The sequence below is a fragment of the Anopheles ziemanni genome, chromosome 2 (genome assembly GCF_943734765.1).
Source record: "Anopheles ziemanni chromosome 2, idAnoZiCoDA_A2_x.2, whole genome shotgun sequence".
Classification (NCBI taxonomy): Eukaryota; Metazoa; Arthropoda; class Insecta; order Diptera; family Culicidae; genus Anopheles; species Anopheles ziemanni.
In genome coordinates this window covers 76,764,366-76,782,122 of record NC_080705.1, presented here as the reverse complement: position 1 = coordinate 76,782,122, position 17,757 = coordinate 76,764,366, and the positions used below count along the sequence as shown (strand labels likewise).

Below are 17,757 nucleotides of genomic sequence, written 5' to 3'. Positions count from 1 at the left end.
GCGTGCGGGGAACAACGCGAAAGTCGATTGTTTTCTAAAGCCAAAGAAGTTTCCACTCGTGGACAGGTGAACGCACCATGCGTGTGTGTGTGCGTGCGCAAATAAAACACCAAAACCTTCGTCGGGGTTTCCCGGGCGGCATCTCCAGCAAGTACCGGGACTGTCTCGCTATTGTACCCTAATGTCCTCAAAATCACTCAACCACTCCGATGGGCTCGGGCTTTCCTCGGGCCGAAGGGAAAGGAAAACCCCCGGCTCGGCACGGGACGTGCTTGGGTAAGCAACCCCTTTCGGTGGCCACAAAACCGGCGCGGAGTGAAGTCACCACCGTCATCCGATATGCTCGAGCAACGTCCCATTCGTCGCCGCATTTTCCCCCCAACCGCGGGCGGGGATGGAAAACACAATGGACGACGAGCAGACAGGTTGACAACTGGGGAGGGTTTTTTCTTCCTTCCCCGATATGAGTTCCCTGCTGGCAGATAGACGCACTTCTCGAGTGTTCGGTTTCAGTTGTGCACGAGACACCGAATAGTATCACCGTAACCCTTGGCGTCCCTGGTGTGGAAAACCTTTTGAGTCGCCGAACCAAAAAACGCGGTTCTGTTTGCCAAAGTTAAAGCTAGCGGTCCTTTTATTTTTTTATTTTTTCGGGGGGAGAGTCGACTTGCTTGTGTGCTTCACAAAACCGTGTGTAATGCAATATCGTGGACTATGCCGTGGTCCGCGGGCGGCGGCATGCGGTGCTTTGTGGTTGGCCGGTCTGCTGCTGGTGCTCGTTCTCGTGGACCAGCCGGGTCGGATTGCGGCCGACCTGATGGGCGACATCCAGCAGGGGCTGCAGACCACGGGTAAGCTGTTCGGCATCAACACCATCGCGGACGTGGCCGATCTCGTCGCCAAAGGGTTCGCCAACCGGCGGGGCGGTGCGTCGGAACCCTCGCCCAAACCGGAGGTCACCGAACAGGGTGGTGGTGGTGGGGTTGGTGAGGGTCTCCTGGCTGGCCGGACACCGTCGATGATGATGATTATGATGAAACTGCTCGGATTGGACGGGAACCAGCTGGGCGCCATGCTAGTCAATGGCATCGTGTTCCTAGCGCACATCGTAAGTAGCTGGACGACCTGGCGTCCTAGCGAGTGAGTTCCGCCAGCTAACGAGTACATATTACATCGTTCGTTTTCCCTTAGATTGGGACAAATTTGGGAGCTTTCCGCAAACCGGCGCTCGAAACCGACACGTCACCATTTTTAAGGGATCCAGTCCAAGGGTTCCCAAAACCCGCTGAAGAGACGCACCAGCAAAGCGCCGGTACGGACAGTAACGGCAAACCCGCCGGTGGTGGGTCCACTCCTCTCGAGTGGCTACTACGGAATCCCTCCCGCCAGCTCCGCGTGCTGCTCGACCAGGTTCAGCACTCCGACCTGACCGAACACCTGGACCGCGAACTGCGTCAGCTCGACCATTACCCGCCGGAGGACACCGACTGCATTCGGCTGCTGATGTGCAAAATCAAGCCCTTCATCTGGAAGATGCAGAACGTGGTGCGGGACCAGATCCTGCGGTCGCCGGAACCGTCGAGTGGCGCCGGTACGCGCCACCAATCGACAACGACGACGGCCGTCCCGCCGAGTGGCGAGGAGATAATGAAGGGCATCCATGACAACTTGCCGTCCGCGGAGGAGTTCCAGCGGCAGAGTGCAGTGTGCGAGCAGCAGTTTCGCAACTGCACGCGTCAGGGCACGCGGTAGGACTTAAGGGAACCGAGGAACCGATGGCGGAGAGGGTCGGTGCTGTGTCTTGCGTGTAGCGTAACGCACTCTCCGCGACAATGGAAAGCTGGGGTTGGGAGGTGGTTTGGATGAAAGATTTACTACCGGCACTTTTAACAATGGATGAGCATGGACCACGGAACCGCCAAGCGACAATGGCGTAACACATTTATTTGGCAGAATTAAGCTAGCAGAACTAACCAAACAGTGAGGTAAACGATGGCTTACTTTGCGTTTCGTAAGGTGGAAAGTACCCCGACGTAGTATAACAGAAAGGATCAAAAGTAGATAAGAATAACTAAAGCACTAAAGTTCAAATCCAAACCAAAGTGGGGTTAAAAAATGTATCTTCTTATTTTACATACTGTAACAATGAAGTTTTGAACAAAACAAAACGAGTAAAGTATTGAAAATGAGACAATCTTTTAACATACACCGAAAATATAAAAAAGGAAAAACAAAACAAGGTATAACAAACAAACAAAAATATGAACAAAAAAATTCGAAGAGAGATAAACATTCAAAGCAAAACATAAAATCAACTAGAATCCCTTAACAACCAAAATACGATAAGACAATCAGGAAAATATAGAAACGGAAAAGGAAAACAGGGTACAACAAACGAGAAAAAATCAATATCAAATTTGAAGAGAGATAAACATTCATAGTAAAAGTATAAAATCAACATATATTTGCTAGAAAGCAAAATCTAAAGAAAACATATCCCAGACATAAACTCTCGTCTTTCAACTGCAGCTAAACATCTTCATATTGCTAAAATTCAGATAACAATTGCGAAACAGCCAATCAACCCTAACAAAACTATTACTTCTTGTTAGAATTTTTTCCCAAAACGATCGAATGGAAATGACACATATCGAACATTGGGGTACCTTGAATAGTTGGTTTTATTTTGATGTTGAGCCCGTAAACAAAACAAGTTGACAAGTTAACCAATTACTAAACTTTGGGCATTCTCATAATAATACGCGATTTTTTATATCAAGCATTGTTAACAATCATTAACATCTGTTTATGTTAATGATTATTGAATATTTTTCAATTATCAATGTCGTTAAAAGTAAAAAATACTTGGTATGCACATTATTTCGGTGTGATATGAGTGAGTGAACTAATCGTAACAGGTGACTGTACTACATTGATTTGTTTTTTTGATCTAATCAATTGATTATAGATATCTTCAATTCTTTCACCTAATCGATTGGCTTATCACATTTCCAGCCACTCCAGTGAAGATAATCGAACCTCGAAAAAGAAAAGCTAAACATGCCGGCGGTGCATGCTAATTACGATTAATCACCTGCCGATAGCTGCCGGCCCCAAACAACGTCAGCCAACCGATGCAATCTATCTACATTACACAGATTAATGCGTGTCAATTGCATTTCAATTCCGTTTCCCCGTTCCCGCGTTCCCAATGCACCGGCGCGTCTCCCACCGAAACCGAAACCGTTGGCCACTTTCATTAATATTCCCTTTTGCGGCTTTCCGCCGCGACCTCTAGCCCGGTACGATCCCGAGCCAATCGCAGCCCATTTGCAGTCGGTCGCTAATTTGTAATCGCCGCATGTCCCCGGGAAGATTTTTCTCGTGCTGCCGAGAGCACGAGATATGCAATCTCACGTCGATTACATGCATATCAAGTCGCGTTGAGCCGCGTTTGGGACGAATTAATCATCTTCACATAAGCGTCGGTTCCCCGTTCCACCATCCCAGCCACCGGGTGGGATGGGAAGGAACAAAACAAAATAAACCCACCAACGAGCACCAAGGAAACGTGCCGAACGTTGCCGAAGGAATGAACATCCGAACGGGACATTCATCGGAGGACATAAATCATTGCAGTTTCCCTCCCCTGACCCTGGCGAACCCTTCCTTGTTCGTCGCTGCATAATATGTTAATTTCTGATATTTTTCACTTTACGTGTCTTAAACCCAGTTTATTACAGTTATGATTGAAGTTAACTGTTGAGCCACTCTTGTGAGATGTTGAGCGCAAACAATTCGTACTAGATACAAGAAAAAACGGAATATGCTAAACTGATCGTACTTTAAAAAATGTCCATTTCGCTTTGGTCCACTCCTATGTTAAGGGTCATTATAGGACGAGGTTTTTTCCTTTTTTGTACCAAAACACTACGACCTATTGCCCTGCATCTGCGCCACGATGCACAATTACATCCCATCAAAAGACCATCCTTCAACCAAACCTACAAGGTTTTGCGAAAGCTCTTCAAAAAAAGGATGATTTTTTTATTTAGGAATTTCCGATCCTTGATGCCCTGCAGCAAAATTCATATGAACACAAAAAAACGGGATATTCTCTCGGAACTCGGAGACTCCTTTCACTGGCCGGAACACCAACATACGGTGACCAACATCAACAAACACTTAGGCGGAACATATCGCCACGACACGTTGATGGATGCCGAAATGTCGTCCCCGGGCGGGCGGGAGAAGGATGGAGAGGAACCCGCGAAGAAGGGAGGAAAACAAATTACATGTTGCTGTTCTTTTTAATGTTCCTGTGGCCGCGTTAGCCGGCAAGAAAGGACGAACGAGCCGCCGACAACGAAAAAACAGCGGGAAAAAAAATCTACAATCGACTCAAAAAGCAACCAACCGAACGCAAGAGTCTTCCCTCCGTAGAAAGGGGGAGGAAGGTGGTAGGAAAAGCGGAAAGATTGTAGGGCATAAACGTGAAAATTTCGCTCACTTTCGCATGCATTTCGAATTAATCTTTCCCCATGTGCTTTGCACGCGGTGTTGCACTTCCTCTCTTACTCTTCGTAGGTCGGCAACATTAAAACATATGTTTTTCGGAAACTTTGCATTCTGCTTTCATGCTGCCTTACCCGTTTGCCCGTTTTGGGGTCTTTTTTGTGCGGTTTTGCTTTGCTTTCCTTTCTTCCTTTGATCATGCAAGATCCGTTGCCCCCAAACGCCAAATGAACGCAAACGCCTTGTTATGCTCCAACTGACCTCGTATAGGCGAATTCCGGAATGTTTTCATTCATAATACTCCCATCCTCATGATGGGAAGGGTTTCTTCTTCTTCCCTCGTTTTCGTGGCTGTACACTGCCTCGATTCCTCCTCGAGACACAAAACCTAACGGGAATGAAATCGCGACCAAAAGGCAGATGAGCAGAAACCAAGCCCTTGCCGTTCGCCGTTTGCCAGTGTCCTATGCAATTTTGTTTCGTTTCTTTTGTTTTCACTGCTACAACTCCTTTTATGCTGCATACGGTGCATGTCGTTTCTGTTGCAGCACGCGGCAAACAATGCACCGCTCGAATATGTGCAAACGGAACCGTTTTCCAAAACGCCTTAGTTCTTGCGCCTCTTAAGCTCGCGCGAGGCTCGTTTTGTTTTCTTTTTTTTTTGTTTCCTTCTCACACACTTTTCTCCCAACAAAGCACCCGTGTTTATCCCGTGCGGGGATTATTTATGTACATACATAATTTTTTCCACTGGCCCTCATTCTATTTGTGGAAATGCAACAGAAAAGCATGGGCGGTTTTTTTTTCGTTCCGCTTTTGTTTACCCCTTTTCCCAACGAGTTTATCCGTTCCTCGTTCGTTCCTGCCCTGGGGACACAAAGTCATCCCGAATCGATCACCGTGGCACGCAATTTAAGGATCGGTTTGCGGGTCGTTTGTTTCGTTCGCTCTGTGCTTCGCACACTTTCGGCGGTCAACAGTTCTTCCTCGCCAAAAGCCGAGGGACGGTGGTGGTGGTGGTGGTTTGGCGTACAGCGAAATCGCATTTACTCATGCTTGCCCTGGGTCAACTGTTTATCCTTTCGGCCTCGGGTAACGATAATTGTGAGGCCTGCCCTTAAAACGCACATATCCTTTTGCAGCTCGCACTATCCCGTTATGAGGCCGAGCGCGCGCTTGTGAAAGTTTGGGCCTTTTTGTTTGGCCGCAAATTGAATCCTTCCGTTGGTAGCTTCTTTCTTTTGGCGGCTTTGACTTGCCACTCAAACAGTTGATGGTTCGTGAAGAATTTACATTTTTCTTCTATGCGCAACTAATAGGATTTAAGGTCCTCCGTCCAAAGTAATTAGTATGGCCCCAAATTTGGAAAATGCGAGATTGAATTATTTAAAAATAAATTTCAGTTGCGATGACCTTCATTTGTCTTTCATTAAAACAATTTTTATATACATAACTAGAATTAACTTTACTACAAGGACATTAAATCTTCTCAAGCGCAGATGAAATCTGAATAGATCGCCTTGTGTTGAAGCGTGTGTATAACTAAGACGCTCTCTCTAAATGTCCCATCTCTATCCAATTTGAAAATGATTCGCTGGAAAGCAAAAATCTGACCCCATACTCGTGTGATCTAATCCGATTGAAGAAGATTAAATCTGCTTTCGTCCAGATGAATACGGCATCAGCTGAATATCTCTATCATTGCTTTTTATTAGGTTTTCAACGGAACTATTTGATCATCTAATGAAAACTTCTGATTGATCTTTATTTTCAAATCCAATCGGTCCGTTTCGGATTGGACCAACTTCTTAATTCGCATCTCTGATGCCATGATTGTACGATCTAATCCAATTGTAACCTATGCAAATAAATGTTATGGACATTTGCGAGAACAAAAAATCACTCTGCACTTCATATCAGGTACAGAAGTGCTGGTGGAAAATTAAGTCCTTTTCTAAGAGCTCCTTTCTTCATTGCTAGTGAAAGCTTCTTTATGAAAGTATCCATGTATTGAAATGCATTTAACCGCTCGTTACTGAATGCAGTAATATTTATTTTGCAATCAGAAAAAGAAGAACAAGAAAAATTCTTAGAATATGACGAAAAGAAACAACCGTTCCTTACCTTATGGCATTATTCGTTGCATACGTTTCCCACACACGACGCTCGAACAGCACGAATACCAAGTGTTTGGCACAAGGACGCACTCGCTAGGGTGCACTCGTCTGCAAGATGAAAAGAAAATCCGAATCCGTTAGAAAGGAGAACGCAAACAATATCAAACGGCAAGGGTAGTTAATTAAAATAGTATTTACGCTGCTCGGATGCCGAAACAAAAGCCCCACTCCCCGGGGACTTGTGTGTTGACAAACAGGAAATGTTCGCTCCGACAGCCTGGTGAGATGCATGTAAGATGCATGCACCCGTCCCGACCAGACCTGCCCTGCCCTGCCGTAGCCCCAAGCCGTTCCTCACGCCGTCGCAAGTGCATGGAATATTGTGCAATGCAACGCCCCTGCAAGAAACTATTGAAATGGGGTTGACGTTGGCATTTGTAAGTTGTGTTTCAGGTGGTTGTGCCCTTTGATTTCGGTCGACCTTTGGCCTACAGCGGGAGGCGCATGACGAAAAAACACCCAAGGCACTGTGCTACGTTCTTCCGTAGCGTATCGAAAGGCACATCAGAGAGTCGGCTGCCGAGAATGTTAGATGACTTTTAAATTCACACAGTGTACGATGAAGCTGTGTAACAGAGTATCAGAGTATATTTACATTTCCTAAAGATTGATAAGCGTTCATCGGAAAAGCAACTTGAATCAAAAGAATACTTAGATGGATTGACATATTGCTTTTGATGTCATCATAAATTTTCATAGAAGAAAAAATCGATACCACTTCTAATCATGCATAGGATTACATGCTAGGGAAATATAAATAAAGTTTAATCCATTGTTACATCCATCAAATCGTGCAAGAAATATCATTCGTGCACCATTATCTTCGACAGAAATAATAGCAAATGAGTTGAAAACAAAAAAGCTTAAGCAATCATTAAAAATCTAAAAATAATCTAAAACAGGACCACACAAAAAGCGGGAGAATATCCTCGAGGTGAAGTTGTATATAATCCGGAACAAATTCAATTAAAGGACGACGCGCCCCAAACTCATGCCGATGTCAGATTTTGATGTGATGCGCTCGTTCGCCGTTGGCGTGTCGTTTGGGTGAAAGTTTTTAACCATTTTGTTGTGTTCTATTTTGTTTTGCCTTTTTTTGTTTTGCTCTTCTTTTGATAATCTTTTTATACTTTTCTTTGGCAGGAAAAAAAATACAAACCGACACGAAAATGGGAAAAATCGCGTGACGATGATACTTTCCCCCGCGGCGGAAAACCGACAGATGCTTCGTTTGGAGCAAATAAAAAGTAAGTAAATCAAGTGTCAATCACGAAACCGGCGCTTCAATGTTATTGTGTCCTGTTTTTTTTTTGCTATGCTATTTTTTTTTTTTTTTTTTTTGCAAGGCCACTACCATCAATCACGGAAAATGTGTTCGTAGGCAACAGTCGTACAAGTTTTATTAATATCGTCTGGTGCGTTGAAGATTGTTTCCAATTTGCAAAGTTTCCAAATCAACTTTTCTCAATTTTTAGCTAACGTCGGATTTGTGTTCAATTTATTTTACATTTTATGGTGTTTTGTGTGTCCATTTACTAACTTTGGATTTCAAAACATTTATCAACTCCATGTTGAGTTATTTATTAGTTAAGTATCAAAACTTATTTCGTTTGTATAAAGATCTCATAGCAAATATACACAGCGTGTCACACAGATTAAGATAGCCCGCCTAGAAACCACCCTGGGGCGCATTATTACACAAATATGAAGCTATTCAATAAACACTATCAGGAAGATCACGATCGCCCGACATGAGTGGCCATAAATCAGCTAGCTTATTACAAATTCGGAATCGTTGCACAAAATTAATGCCCCCTATTAGCTCCAATCAAAGGCGTCCTACGATGGTCCGGTTGCCGGCGAACCTGTTTGTCCCGTTTCGGGCCATAATTTAGCCTCCCATAGTGTACGAACCGGTAGCAGAAGCAGAGGCAGAGCCTGCGTGCTAGTGAAGCGGAGTTCCTGTCTTCAACACTCCCCGGGAGTTCATTTGATTATCTATAATAAGCATCGGGCATCGGCCGTGGCCGAGCTTTGCACTCAGTAATACAAGTTATCCGGTTGCATCCGTTGTCCCCGGCTCTAAATCCATCAATTGGACTAGAGCACACATGCACGCACATATACACGGACAACCACAAATAAATAAAGGAGTCGAGCAGCTCGACCAAAGGCTAATTAATCTCCCAACAGGAGAGTACGCCAACCGACCCCGATCGGCATCGGATTGCGAGCAACCCGGGAAGTCAAGTCCCCGCGTCTGCAGCCAAGTGCAGCGGGTGACTGCAGGCGCATGCAGCGCCGAAGCGATACTCGTTTGTCATTAGCATCGGCAATGAGCATCAGCGTGCGGCAGGACACACACACACAAAAAGCTTCCCTCTGGTTGCCGAAAAGAATCCGACATAGAACAGCACTTACTCGAGCGCGAGGATCCCGGACGCGGCTCGGAGCGGAAGTGCAGTGCAAAAACGCTGTCCACCTCGGGCAGGATCTAGGTCGGGCCGATTGCCGCCCGCTGCGGGATGCTGTGAGTGCCGTTAACGTGCTCCATGTGAAAGTGATATATGGCGCTGCATTTCGGGCTCGGCCCCGGCGTAGATTGTATGGTTGCGCCATTTCGGACTTTCCTTGTTGTGGCGAGATTTATTGCCAACGAGTACAAGCTAGTGGCTCGTCGAACTAAGGCAATAGGACAAATCGGCGAGCTCGGGTTTCGTCGAGCGAAGCACCGGGTAACAGGTTTCTACATTTCCTTAAGCGCTCCCAACAAATGTTGAAACTATTATTTCCGTTTTTAATTTTAAACATTTATTTATCAAAACATTTCACTCGATAAGTTTGTGTGAAAAAATGGAGAATAATTTATAAAATTTTAGAATATTTAAGCTGGTCAACTTTAAGAATATCTCACCTTTATTTTATGTCCACCCTGTGTTGTCCAATTCTTAAATCTCTTGAATCACAACGTACTTGGTCACCTTAAGCGTTCTCTCAGCAAAGATTCAGTTGCTCTCAAGCACATTGCTGGCCATTCTTTTGCGTTTCCAGCTTCACTTGAGCAACACGGGCTTGGGCGAAACGCTCTGAACTGACCATTGCCGGTGAGCCCGAGAAAGCAATTTCCAAATTGTCGGCTAGCCTGGTCCACCGATGACAGCACCGTTAAGGATGGTTACCCGTCCGGCAGCTAAAGCCGATCGTCGAAACTCCGAACGCATCTTTCAGCGAACCGGCAGATGCCAGGTTCGCCTGAAATCACACACTCCCAAAAATGTAATCCTTTCCCAGCACACACCACCATTTGGGTTGGTCCACTTTAAAATTGCCTCGTCGGAAGCTTTCTTCCGCGTTTGCAGCCACCCAACGATTTGGTAATAAATTGACATCCCTGTTTGGCCCGGTTTTCGAGCACAATGAAGACAATGTTGCTGCCAATGTAGTGCAAAAGTACAGGCCTTTCGTCTCCTTGCCCTCAATCGGTACCGGTTGGCAATAAATCCTTCAACATGATGATGGAAAATTACAAAACACTTAATTGATCCGCATTTTGATGGACCTAATTAAACTGTTTTCCCGGAGCTCGGATCGGCGGCATTGGTTCCCGGGGAAATGGTTAAGTGAGCAATCTCTCATGGGTTTTTGGGACAAGGAAAGATGGATTGAAGGGAGTAGAGGCACAAATGTTTGCTAGGGGCATTCAGTGATTATGTTTTAAATTACCAGAAAATGTCTCGGTTGATTAATTTAAGAATGCTGATAAATGATATCCAGTGAAAGAGTACAACATTCTACAGGTTGCGCTTATTGTGAACCGATTGTGTTTTATTTATCATTTTTTCAGTATGATCATTATTAAATTAATCAAATACTTTTAAGTAGTTTTCAAGTTTTTGCTATAAAAAGTGCAAAAAAATAATATCTAGGTGTAATTACAATTTGTCTAAGTATCCATAAATCGATGAACATTATTACTTTTGTAGTTAGCTATAACCTATGACAATCCTGTGTAGATTAACAGTCTTGCTCTCTTATACATAAATCAACAAAAATGATTGACTTCGTAGTTACCTACATCCGATGATAGCCATGTGTACATGAACTGTCTTTTTTATTGCTTAAATATGCATGAACGTGCCGGGACTTAAACGAAAACAGCCATTTGATTTAAATCAAGAAAAATCTAGAAAAAGACACACTCGGACTGCTTTCCATGCTTTGGTACATCAAAAGCTACTTGAACTTTATTCGGAGTTCACCTGAACCGAACCGGACTTACACTTCACATATGCGCCGTCGTCGGATCAAGTGTTTCGCAAAAGAAGCTTTGCGAGAGGCCTACTGAAAAGTGAAAGCAACGTTGCCCTCTCGAGTTCGAGCCCAGGCCTAAAAGGCGATTGGCATCTTTTCCCTCCTTTGTTGCTGCTCGCACCGTTCGGTGCTGGTTCTTCAATCGCGCCATAAAATATTCACCAGCCTACAAAAGAAGACGAATATGCTAATTATCGCTCGAGAGCCCACTTCACCCCCGGGGAACTACTCTGCGCATCTGGGTGAATGTTGGCTGACCTACATTAAACATACTCGGCAACATATTCATCTTCATCGCACACCAACAAGCATTCGCCGTGCACTGGCTGCATTTGTTGAGGAAAAACAACATTTGATTTACTACAACCTGGCGCTCAATCACTCAACCCTGGCCCCGACAAAGAAGGTTATAAATTTAATTAGAAAATTCACATCAGCCGCTCGAGCAGTTGTCAAAAATGACGGATTTCATTGAGCGCCGACCATTAAAACGAAACCTTTCGCGGACCTCCGTCATCGTTAATGTTTTGCAATTGCTGACATTAATGAAATCAGGGAAGTCAGTCAGTTAACCAAATTACTACCTTCAGCCCGGAAAATGGTAGATTAAATTCCTCGGCATGCGGATGACCCCCGGGGAAGTTAGGGTAGAGACAACGACATCGACGAAATTAGTGTGAGCGTGTTAAGGGAACTGTTTTATGAAGCGGGGAACGTAAAGTCTCGACATTAACTTCCGGATATCATTACTTGCTACAGCTTTCCATGATGATTGAAATGGGTTGTTCATTAAACAAACATTACGGTGCTGGGAAATTAAATTAAATTCCTCGTAAATCTGTCCAAAAAAAATAGTTCAAATAAAAATCATTGTATAGTCTAAAGCAGAAAATTTCTAAAAAGTTGTTGGATCTAGCACAATATCTTTTCATGTATCCTTATCACCAAACAATTTAAATAAAATTATCGTTGAGATGTTGCATGTTTTTCTAAACCATTTTGTTCAAACACAGCAAAAGATAAGTTTTCCTTACGCATCGTGTAAAATAAATCTTTTTTCAACACATACGTATCCAGCACAAAACCATTAGCATACCCTACCGAGATCCTCCGACAGAGAAAACCCGATTATTTAACATTCGTAATCGTCCTAACAGTTTAGTTCCCGGGAAGGAAAACAAAACATCTCAACCGTAAATGGTTCCTGTTTTCCTGGGAAAACACTTACCATCGGCCCTTACTCAACAATGTTTCAGCCGAACCCATCGACCTGAAGCTACTTCAAGTGATTTTGTTATCCTCCCTTTTTTGCTGATCGATTGGAGGCACAAGTTTGTAGCCCCGGTTTTCTTATACCTTCCGTACAGTTGTGTTTCTAAGGCTCCTCTTAAGGAACAGCCGATGACGACGCGCCGTTCTTGCCACCAATCAGTCACAGCTAGCGACTGAAAAGTGAGGAAGTGGCAAAGAACGAACAAATAACAAATAAATAAATAACACAAAAACCCCCACTTTGACATTTTTGAACACCACCGTTTTCTTTTTCCCACGTGATCTGGAATAAATTCCGCCGGAGGCACGTTCATCTCGTCCATCACCGTTTGCCTCTCCTTCCGGGCGCTCCCAAGAAGGCGCAGCACGCGGGGCCCCGAGCCGGGGAAGTAAATTCAAAACTCGATGCCACCTGACCGGATGTGGATATTTTGCTTTTCACTTCCCAAACAAACCACCAGCCAGCATCGAAAACGGTAGGAAAATGGGAGGAAGAACGATGGGAAGAAAGCATAAAATATCCAACTGTGGAGACTTTCTCGCACAATCAACCGATCATGCCTTTGTGCCGGTTTCGCTCAGCTCGGGTGACACGTTTGAAGGAGCACTCAGAAACGCGAAAAGCATAACATTTGTAGCACACAGCACGAGTTGAAGTTGACCGTTTTTTTTTTATTAGAAATCCGCTACGAATGGCATATTTTGGAGCTGACTGGCAGGAGGGGGCCCTCGTGAGGTATTTCTCACGATCGATAGGGAATAGTTACACACGAGATTGTCACCGTAATAACTTATAAACTCATGGACAATTATCCAGTTTTTTTTTCATAAATTGTCGTTCATTGTATTTAGTGTTACATAAATTGGCTTCCATTTTACACAGATCTTTACATACAACAATCAAGGACGTTTATGTCAACCATAGCATTTTTTTCTCAATGATGTGGATTGAACTAAACTGAAAATGTTTGAGAAAAAGAAACAAGCTATGTACAAACTAAGTAAAACTTAAACAAAAATCCCCACTTGCATTAAAGGGAAATAATTAGTTAGCCGAAGTTGTTAAACGATTTAAACAAAAGGCAGTGCTAATGAATGTGTCCTATAATGGAACTGCTTCTGTGCTGACTCTTCCTCTCTCCCCCCCCCCCCCCTCCCCACCCCCTCCACATTTTTCTGTGTGATTTGCAAATTGTTTCAAAATTCATTTTCGGCCTTCCATCCATGCTGTTAATTTTTCCTTTTTTGCCCTTTTCCATCCAGCTGGACCACCCCGGCGTCCATGGGGGAGTGAGCGGGGAGGGGGTAATGATGGCGGTTTGCCATCAAATTCACAAATTCTAAAGTCTATTTACCCTCATCCATATTCATGCCTCCGACGTACGGGGTTGAATGGATGGAAGTTCACGCACACAAGAATTGCGCCATTCGCCGCGGAGTGAATGAAAAATCCCACCGAAAACTCCGACGCTCGAGCCCGGAGCAAGCATCGTTGGCATTAAATCGTACCATGCAGCATGTAAAAATATCACTCGTTCCCGTTCCCTACCACTCACGAATGTATCAAACTCTCATCTAGAAGAGATGAAAAATAAATTCCACTCCTTCAAGAGTATTTCAAACGGAAATACACTCGAGTGAGCTCAACAGTGCTTTTAGCAAACCTATGCACACAATTTTCGATGCGGTCTAGATGAATGTCTATTCGGTTTTTTTTTTGCCTGTGTAACTTTCCCACTTCACAGCAACTGGTTGTTGCTGTTGAATCCAATCAATCTACCCAGCAAAAAAAAGCCATCACCCGGAGAGTGCAAAGTTGAGAAATGTTCTGCTTATTTGGGCCTTGTTTTACGGTACGCTGAAAAATGTTGTCCCACTCGCTCGTTACCCATCACCGAGTTGTTGATTACACCTAACACTTGAGAAGAAGTTCTCAGATTCCGCCCCTTGGATGTGGGCTCGCGCAATGGCTCCTCACTTTCATCCCACCTCCCCGAACTTTCCACGCGATGGATTACACCAAAATCGAAAAGGATTTTTCCATCGCATCCACCCTCATTGTTGTTGGAAAAAAAACTCCGGGCTCATGTTGCAAGGACGGGAATTGTTTTAATGAACTCCATCAAAATATGCTCATTATACGGTTCAGGACTGAGCTCGGGGATTGAAAACATGAAGGCAGCAGTGGAATCAATCCAATGTGAGCATTTGTTGAAGCACATGAAATATGCACCAAAGTAAAAGTATTATTTGATACATTCATTTAATTGCAGTCACAAACAGTACTCTAGCTTAATGCAATTCGATAAGTCCTTTCCTACAGTTCTCGTATGTTTAATTTGCTACATACAGCCTGTTTCTACAGCTCTTTCTGTTTTCAAATAAATGCAGTCGGGTTTTAAGTCCTTTAGCGATTGCTTCAACATTTGATACCATCGATTCAACTTTCACCGGATTTATTGGTCCGTTGAACCTCGTAAATAAATTTGCCATGAGTCATGGGAAGCAGTCATCAAAGAGAAGGATGAAGTCAACGATGACCTCAACACTGGCAGATTCCAACGGTCGAGTCGTAAAATTAATCAATCAGGCGAGGCTATTTTTCAATCCGCAGGTCGGTTAACGAAAAATATATATATTTACACAGCATCCATGTTCTGTTGTGTCCTTTGAAAAGTCATGAATGGAATGTACCTGTAACGACAAAGGAACGATAGATTCATATTCGTGTTTATGCTTCAACATTCGCTGTTGTTTGTTGTTTCATCAAAACTAACATTTACTTTAATGCTCGCAGTGCACGTACAAACAATGCGCGAGTGTAATTAGGCTGCTAGTTAATTTCCACCTCATTGGCCATTTCCATGATAATAATAGAACGGAAAACAAAAGTAGCAACCAGTCCTGGCAGTAAAAGCCTGCACTTTTCAATTGCACCGCCAGCGAATGCTCGCTGAACAATGGAAGCATCGAAATAATCCGTCGGCGAAGGAGGGTTTTTAATTTTCCCAAAGCTTTCATTCCATCTGCAGATGGATTTTTCCCTGCCTACTCCGTGTTTGATCATGACTACATTGTTATTTGAAAAAACCTTTGCTTAGACTAGTGGTTCGGATGCGACGTACTATATGTAAGTGTACGAGGGAACTAATTAAAGTCCCATTGCGAATTCAGCTGACGACTGTTAGTGCCCTCGCTCTTGCTAGCCGGTGTTTACAATTCTACGGTAAAATGTTCGGAGGGCAATTTGAAATGTATGTGGCACAACCGACAGACAAACCCAGCCACATCCAGCCTGCACCCGAAATTGCATCCGCTCGGAAAGCACCAGCATCCTGGAGCGGCGTGCCATTGCTCGTGAAGGATGCTCGGGAAGCTGGGGAATCACAAGCCAATGCTGTTCACCGACCGTAGAGTTGCCCGGTACTTTTGTCGAAACTAGCACCAACACCACCTCGGTACCTCGGCATCGAAAACCGGTTTCACAAACTAGAGCCGATCCGGAGTCGTTGGCAGTGTAAGTAAATATTTTGTATTCCCAACAGTTTATGCATCATTTCATACGACAAACAGTAATTACTACAACGCCAACCGCAACCGGGGTGGAAAAGCCGGGTGGATGGCCGGGTTGTCGTCGAGGAAAACGGAATCGAGAAAACTCATTCCAACTTTTGCACTAGCAGCAGGGGATACTGGATTCAAAAGATGGGAAGAAATAAACCAAGATGAAACTTAGTGACAGCAGTCAGCAGGTGCCGATGGCAACATTTAATGTCGGTTCGATAAAATCCGTGTCGTGCCTGAGTGACGACTAAGGCTTGCTTAACGTTTCAGGTAAGAAGAGAAGAGGTCTTATGGGGAAACAGTTTGTGAGAGACATTGTGAAAAACCGAAGCACAATCCAACTCTTTGTGTGAAAAAGTTCATAAATTTGATTATTGCTTATTCCCTCGAGAAAATCCGAATTTCAATATACCCCAAAATATCAACAACGTCTCAATCGTTCGACTTGGGTTTTTCATTTTCAACATTCATCTATTGGAATATCAGGACTGCTATCACAAAAGAAGTTTAATTAAACCAAATCGACAATAGAAGAATAAGACTCGAAAAAGAGCGTACGCCTTATGTCTAAGAAATGACGAGTATAACGACAGTCTAGTTCCGAACGCTTTTCCACTCTTGATCTGAGAGTCGATTGGAAAAGTTTTTAATAGATTCTAGTATTTACCGAAGCTTTATGAGCTTTTGCAGACCAATTTCGGGTTGCCATGGCAGCGGGTGGAAGTGAAACTCGGGTTGCTGGGGCTATGGAAAATAATTCCGGAAAGAAAAAAACGAAGAAAAACTTGACGAATTGAGTGAGTTAATATTTATCGATCTTCAAAACATCACACGACGAGGCTTCTTAATATGTTCGTAAGTGCACAATATAAATTTATACTTAAATTAGTATGAGAATGCCACCGAATACATTTTTATGCATAAAAATAAAAATAGTTCAACTTTTCATTTAATAGAAAACTTCATATTTATCAAATTTTCCTATGTATACGTATTAAATACAATAGAAGACGGCGATTTCCAACTATAGCCAAATATGTCTTCTAACATTGATAAAAAACAAACTTCGTACTTAATATTTGTATGCAATATGTTGATTTCAAAACCATAATTTAATTTAAAAAAATTATACAAGCTTCTCGTTTATTCAAAAACCAAAAACATTCTTGTAACTTCTCAATCCGTAGGCTGGATGGTAAAACCACAACCACGCGAGTTATTTCACCAACAAGCAACAATGCATCGGACGGGGTTACTTTTTTTTCATCGGATTGGTACCATTCGCTTGTGAAGATCGAATTCCTGCTACTTCCTTTCTTCGGCTTTGTGGTTTCGATCCAACTCCGTCCACGTTCTCCGCCGCCACAACTCCAGGGTCTCGACATTGAATTCGGAGCCAGTTCGGAAAAAGGCACGCATCATCCCATCCCGCGTGCATTCACCGGCTTCAGGGATAATTACACGCGTCGATTAAACCAGCAATGCATTAAAAATGAGAATTTAAGATGTGCCCCATGCGTTCGTCGGTGGTCGTACCGCGTTCGTGTGTAAGGACGCGAGGGTAAAGAAATGCGCAAGAATAACATAGCAGCCCGGCTGCAACCTTGGAGAATGATACTCTGGCGTAGTGTGGGAAAGGGAGGAAGGTTAATTTTCTGCTATTTTTTACCAATCTAGGAAGCAGTGGGCTTCCATCCTCTACTTGTATAAAACCAACTTAAAATAAACACTAATATAAAAAGGACGATAAAAACGAAATAAAGTATTTTTCTCAAACAATTTTAAACCAAACCAGGAGCAATTGAAAAATTCCAAAAAATAATTACACAACGAAAGGACCGCGTAAAACAAACCGTGAAAAAGGAGGGCAGTTTGCAGCAAAGTCGGCAAAGTAAAAAGATATCAATTTTCCGGGATA

At 43.6% G+C, this 17,757-nt stretch overlaps 1 protein-coding gene across 1 annotated transcript; it reads left to right on the top strand.

The window, feature by feature from the left end:
- The first annotated feature begins 697 nt into the window (after positions 1-697).
- LOC131294404 (uncharacterized) lies at positions 698-1,752 on the top strand. The gene is made up of 2 exons (XM_058322451.1): positions 698-1,108; positions 1,192-1,752. Exons 1-2 carry the CDS (start codon positions 698-700, stop codon positions 1,750-1,752), a joined length of 972 nt encoding a protein of 323 aa, XP_058178434.1.
- The last annotated feature ends 16,005 nt before the right edge of the window (positions 1,753-17,757 follow it).

Excerpts from the sequence above, each read along its gene's own strand:
- LOC131294404 (XM_058322451.1), top strand. The coding sequence starts at position 698 with ATGCAATATCGTGGACTATGCCGTGGTCCGCGGGCGGCGGCATGCGGT. Across the intron at positions 1,109-1,191 it reads TCGTGTTCCTAGCGCACATC|ATTGGGACAAATTTGGGAGC; the intron begins GTAAGTAGCTGG and ends GTTTTCCCTTAG.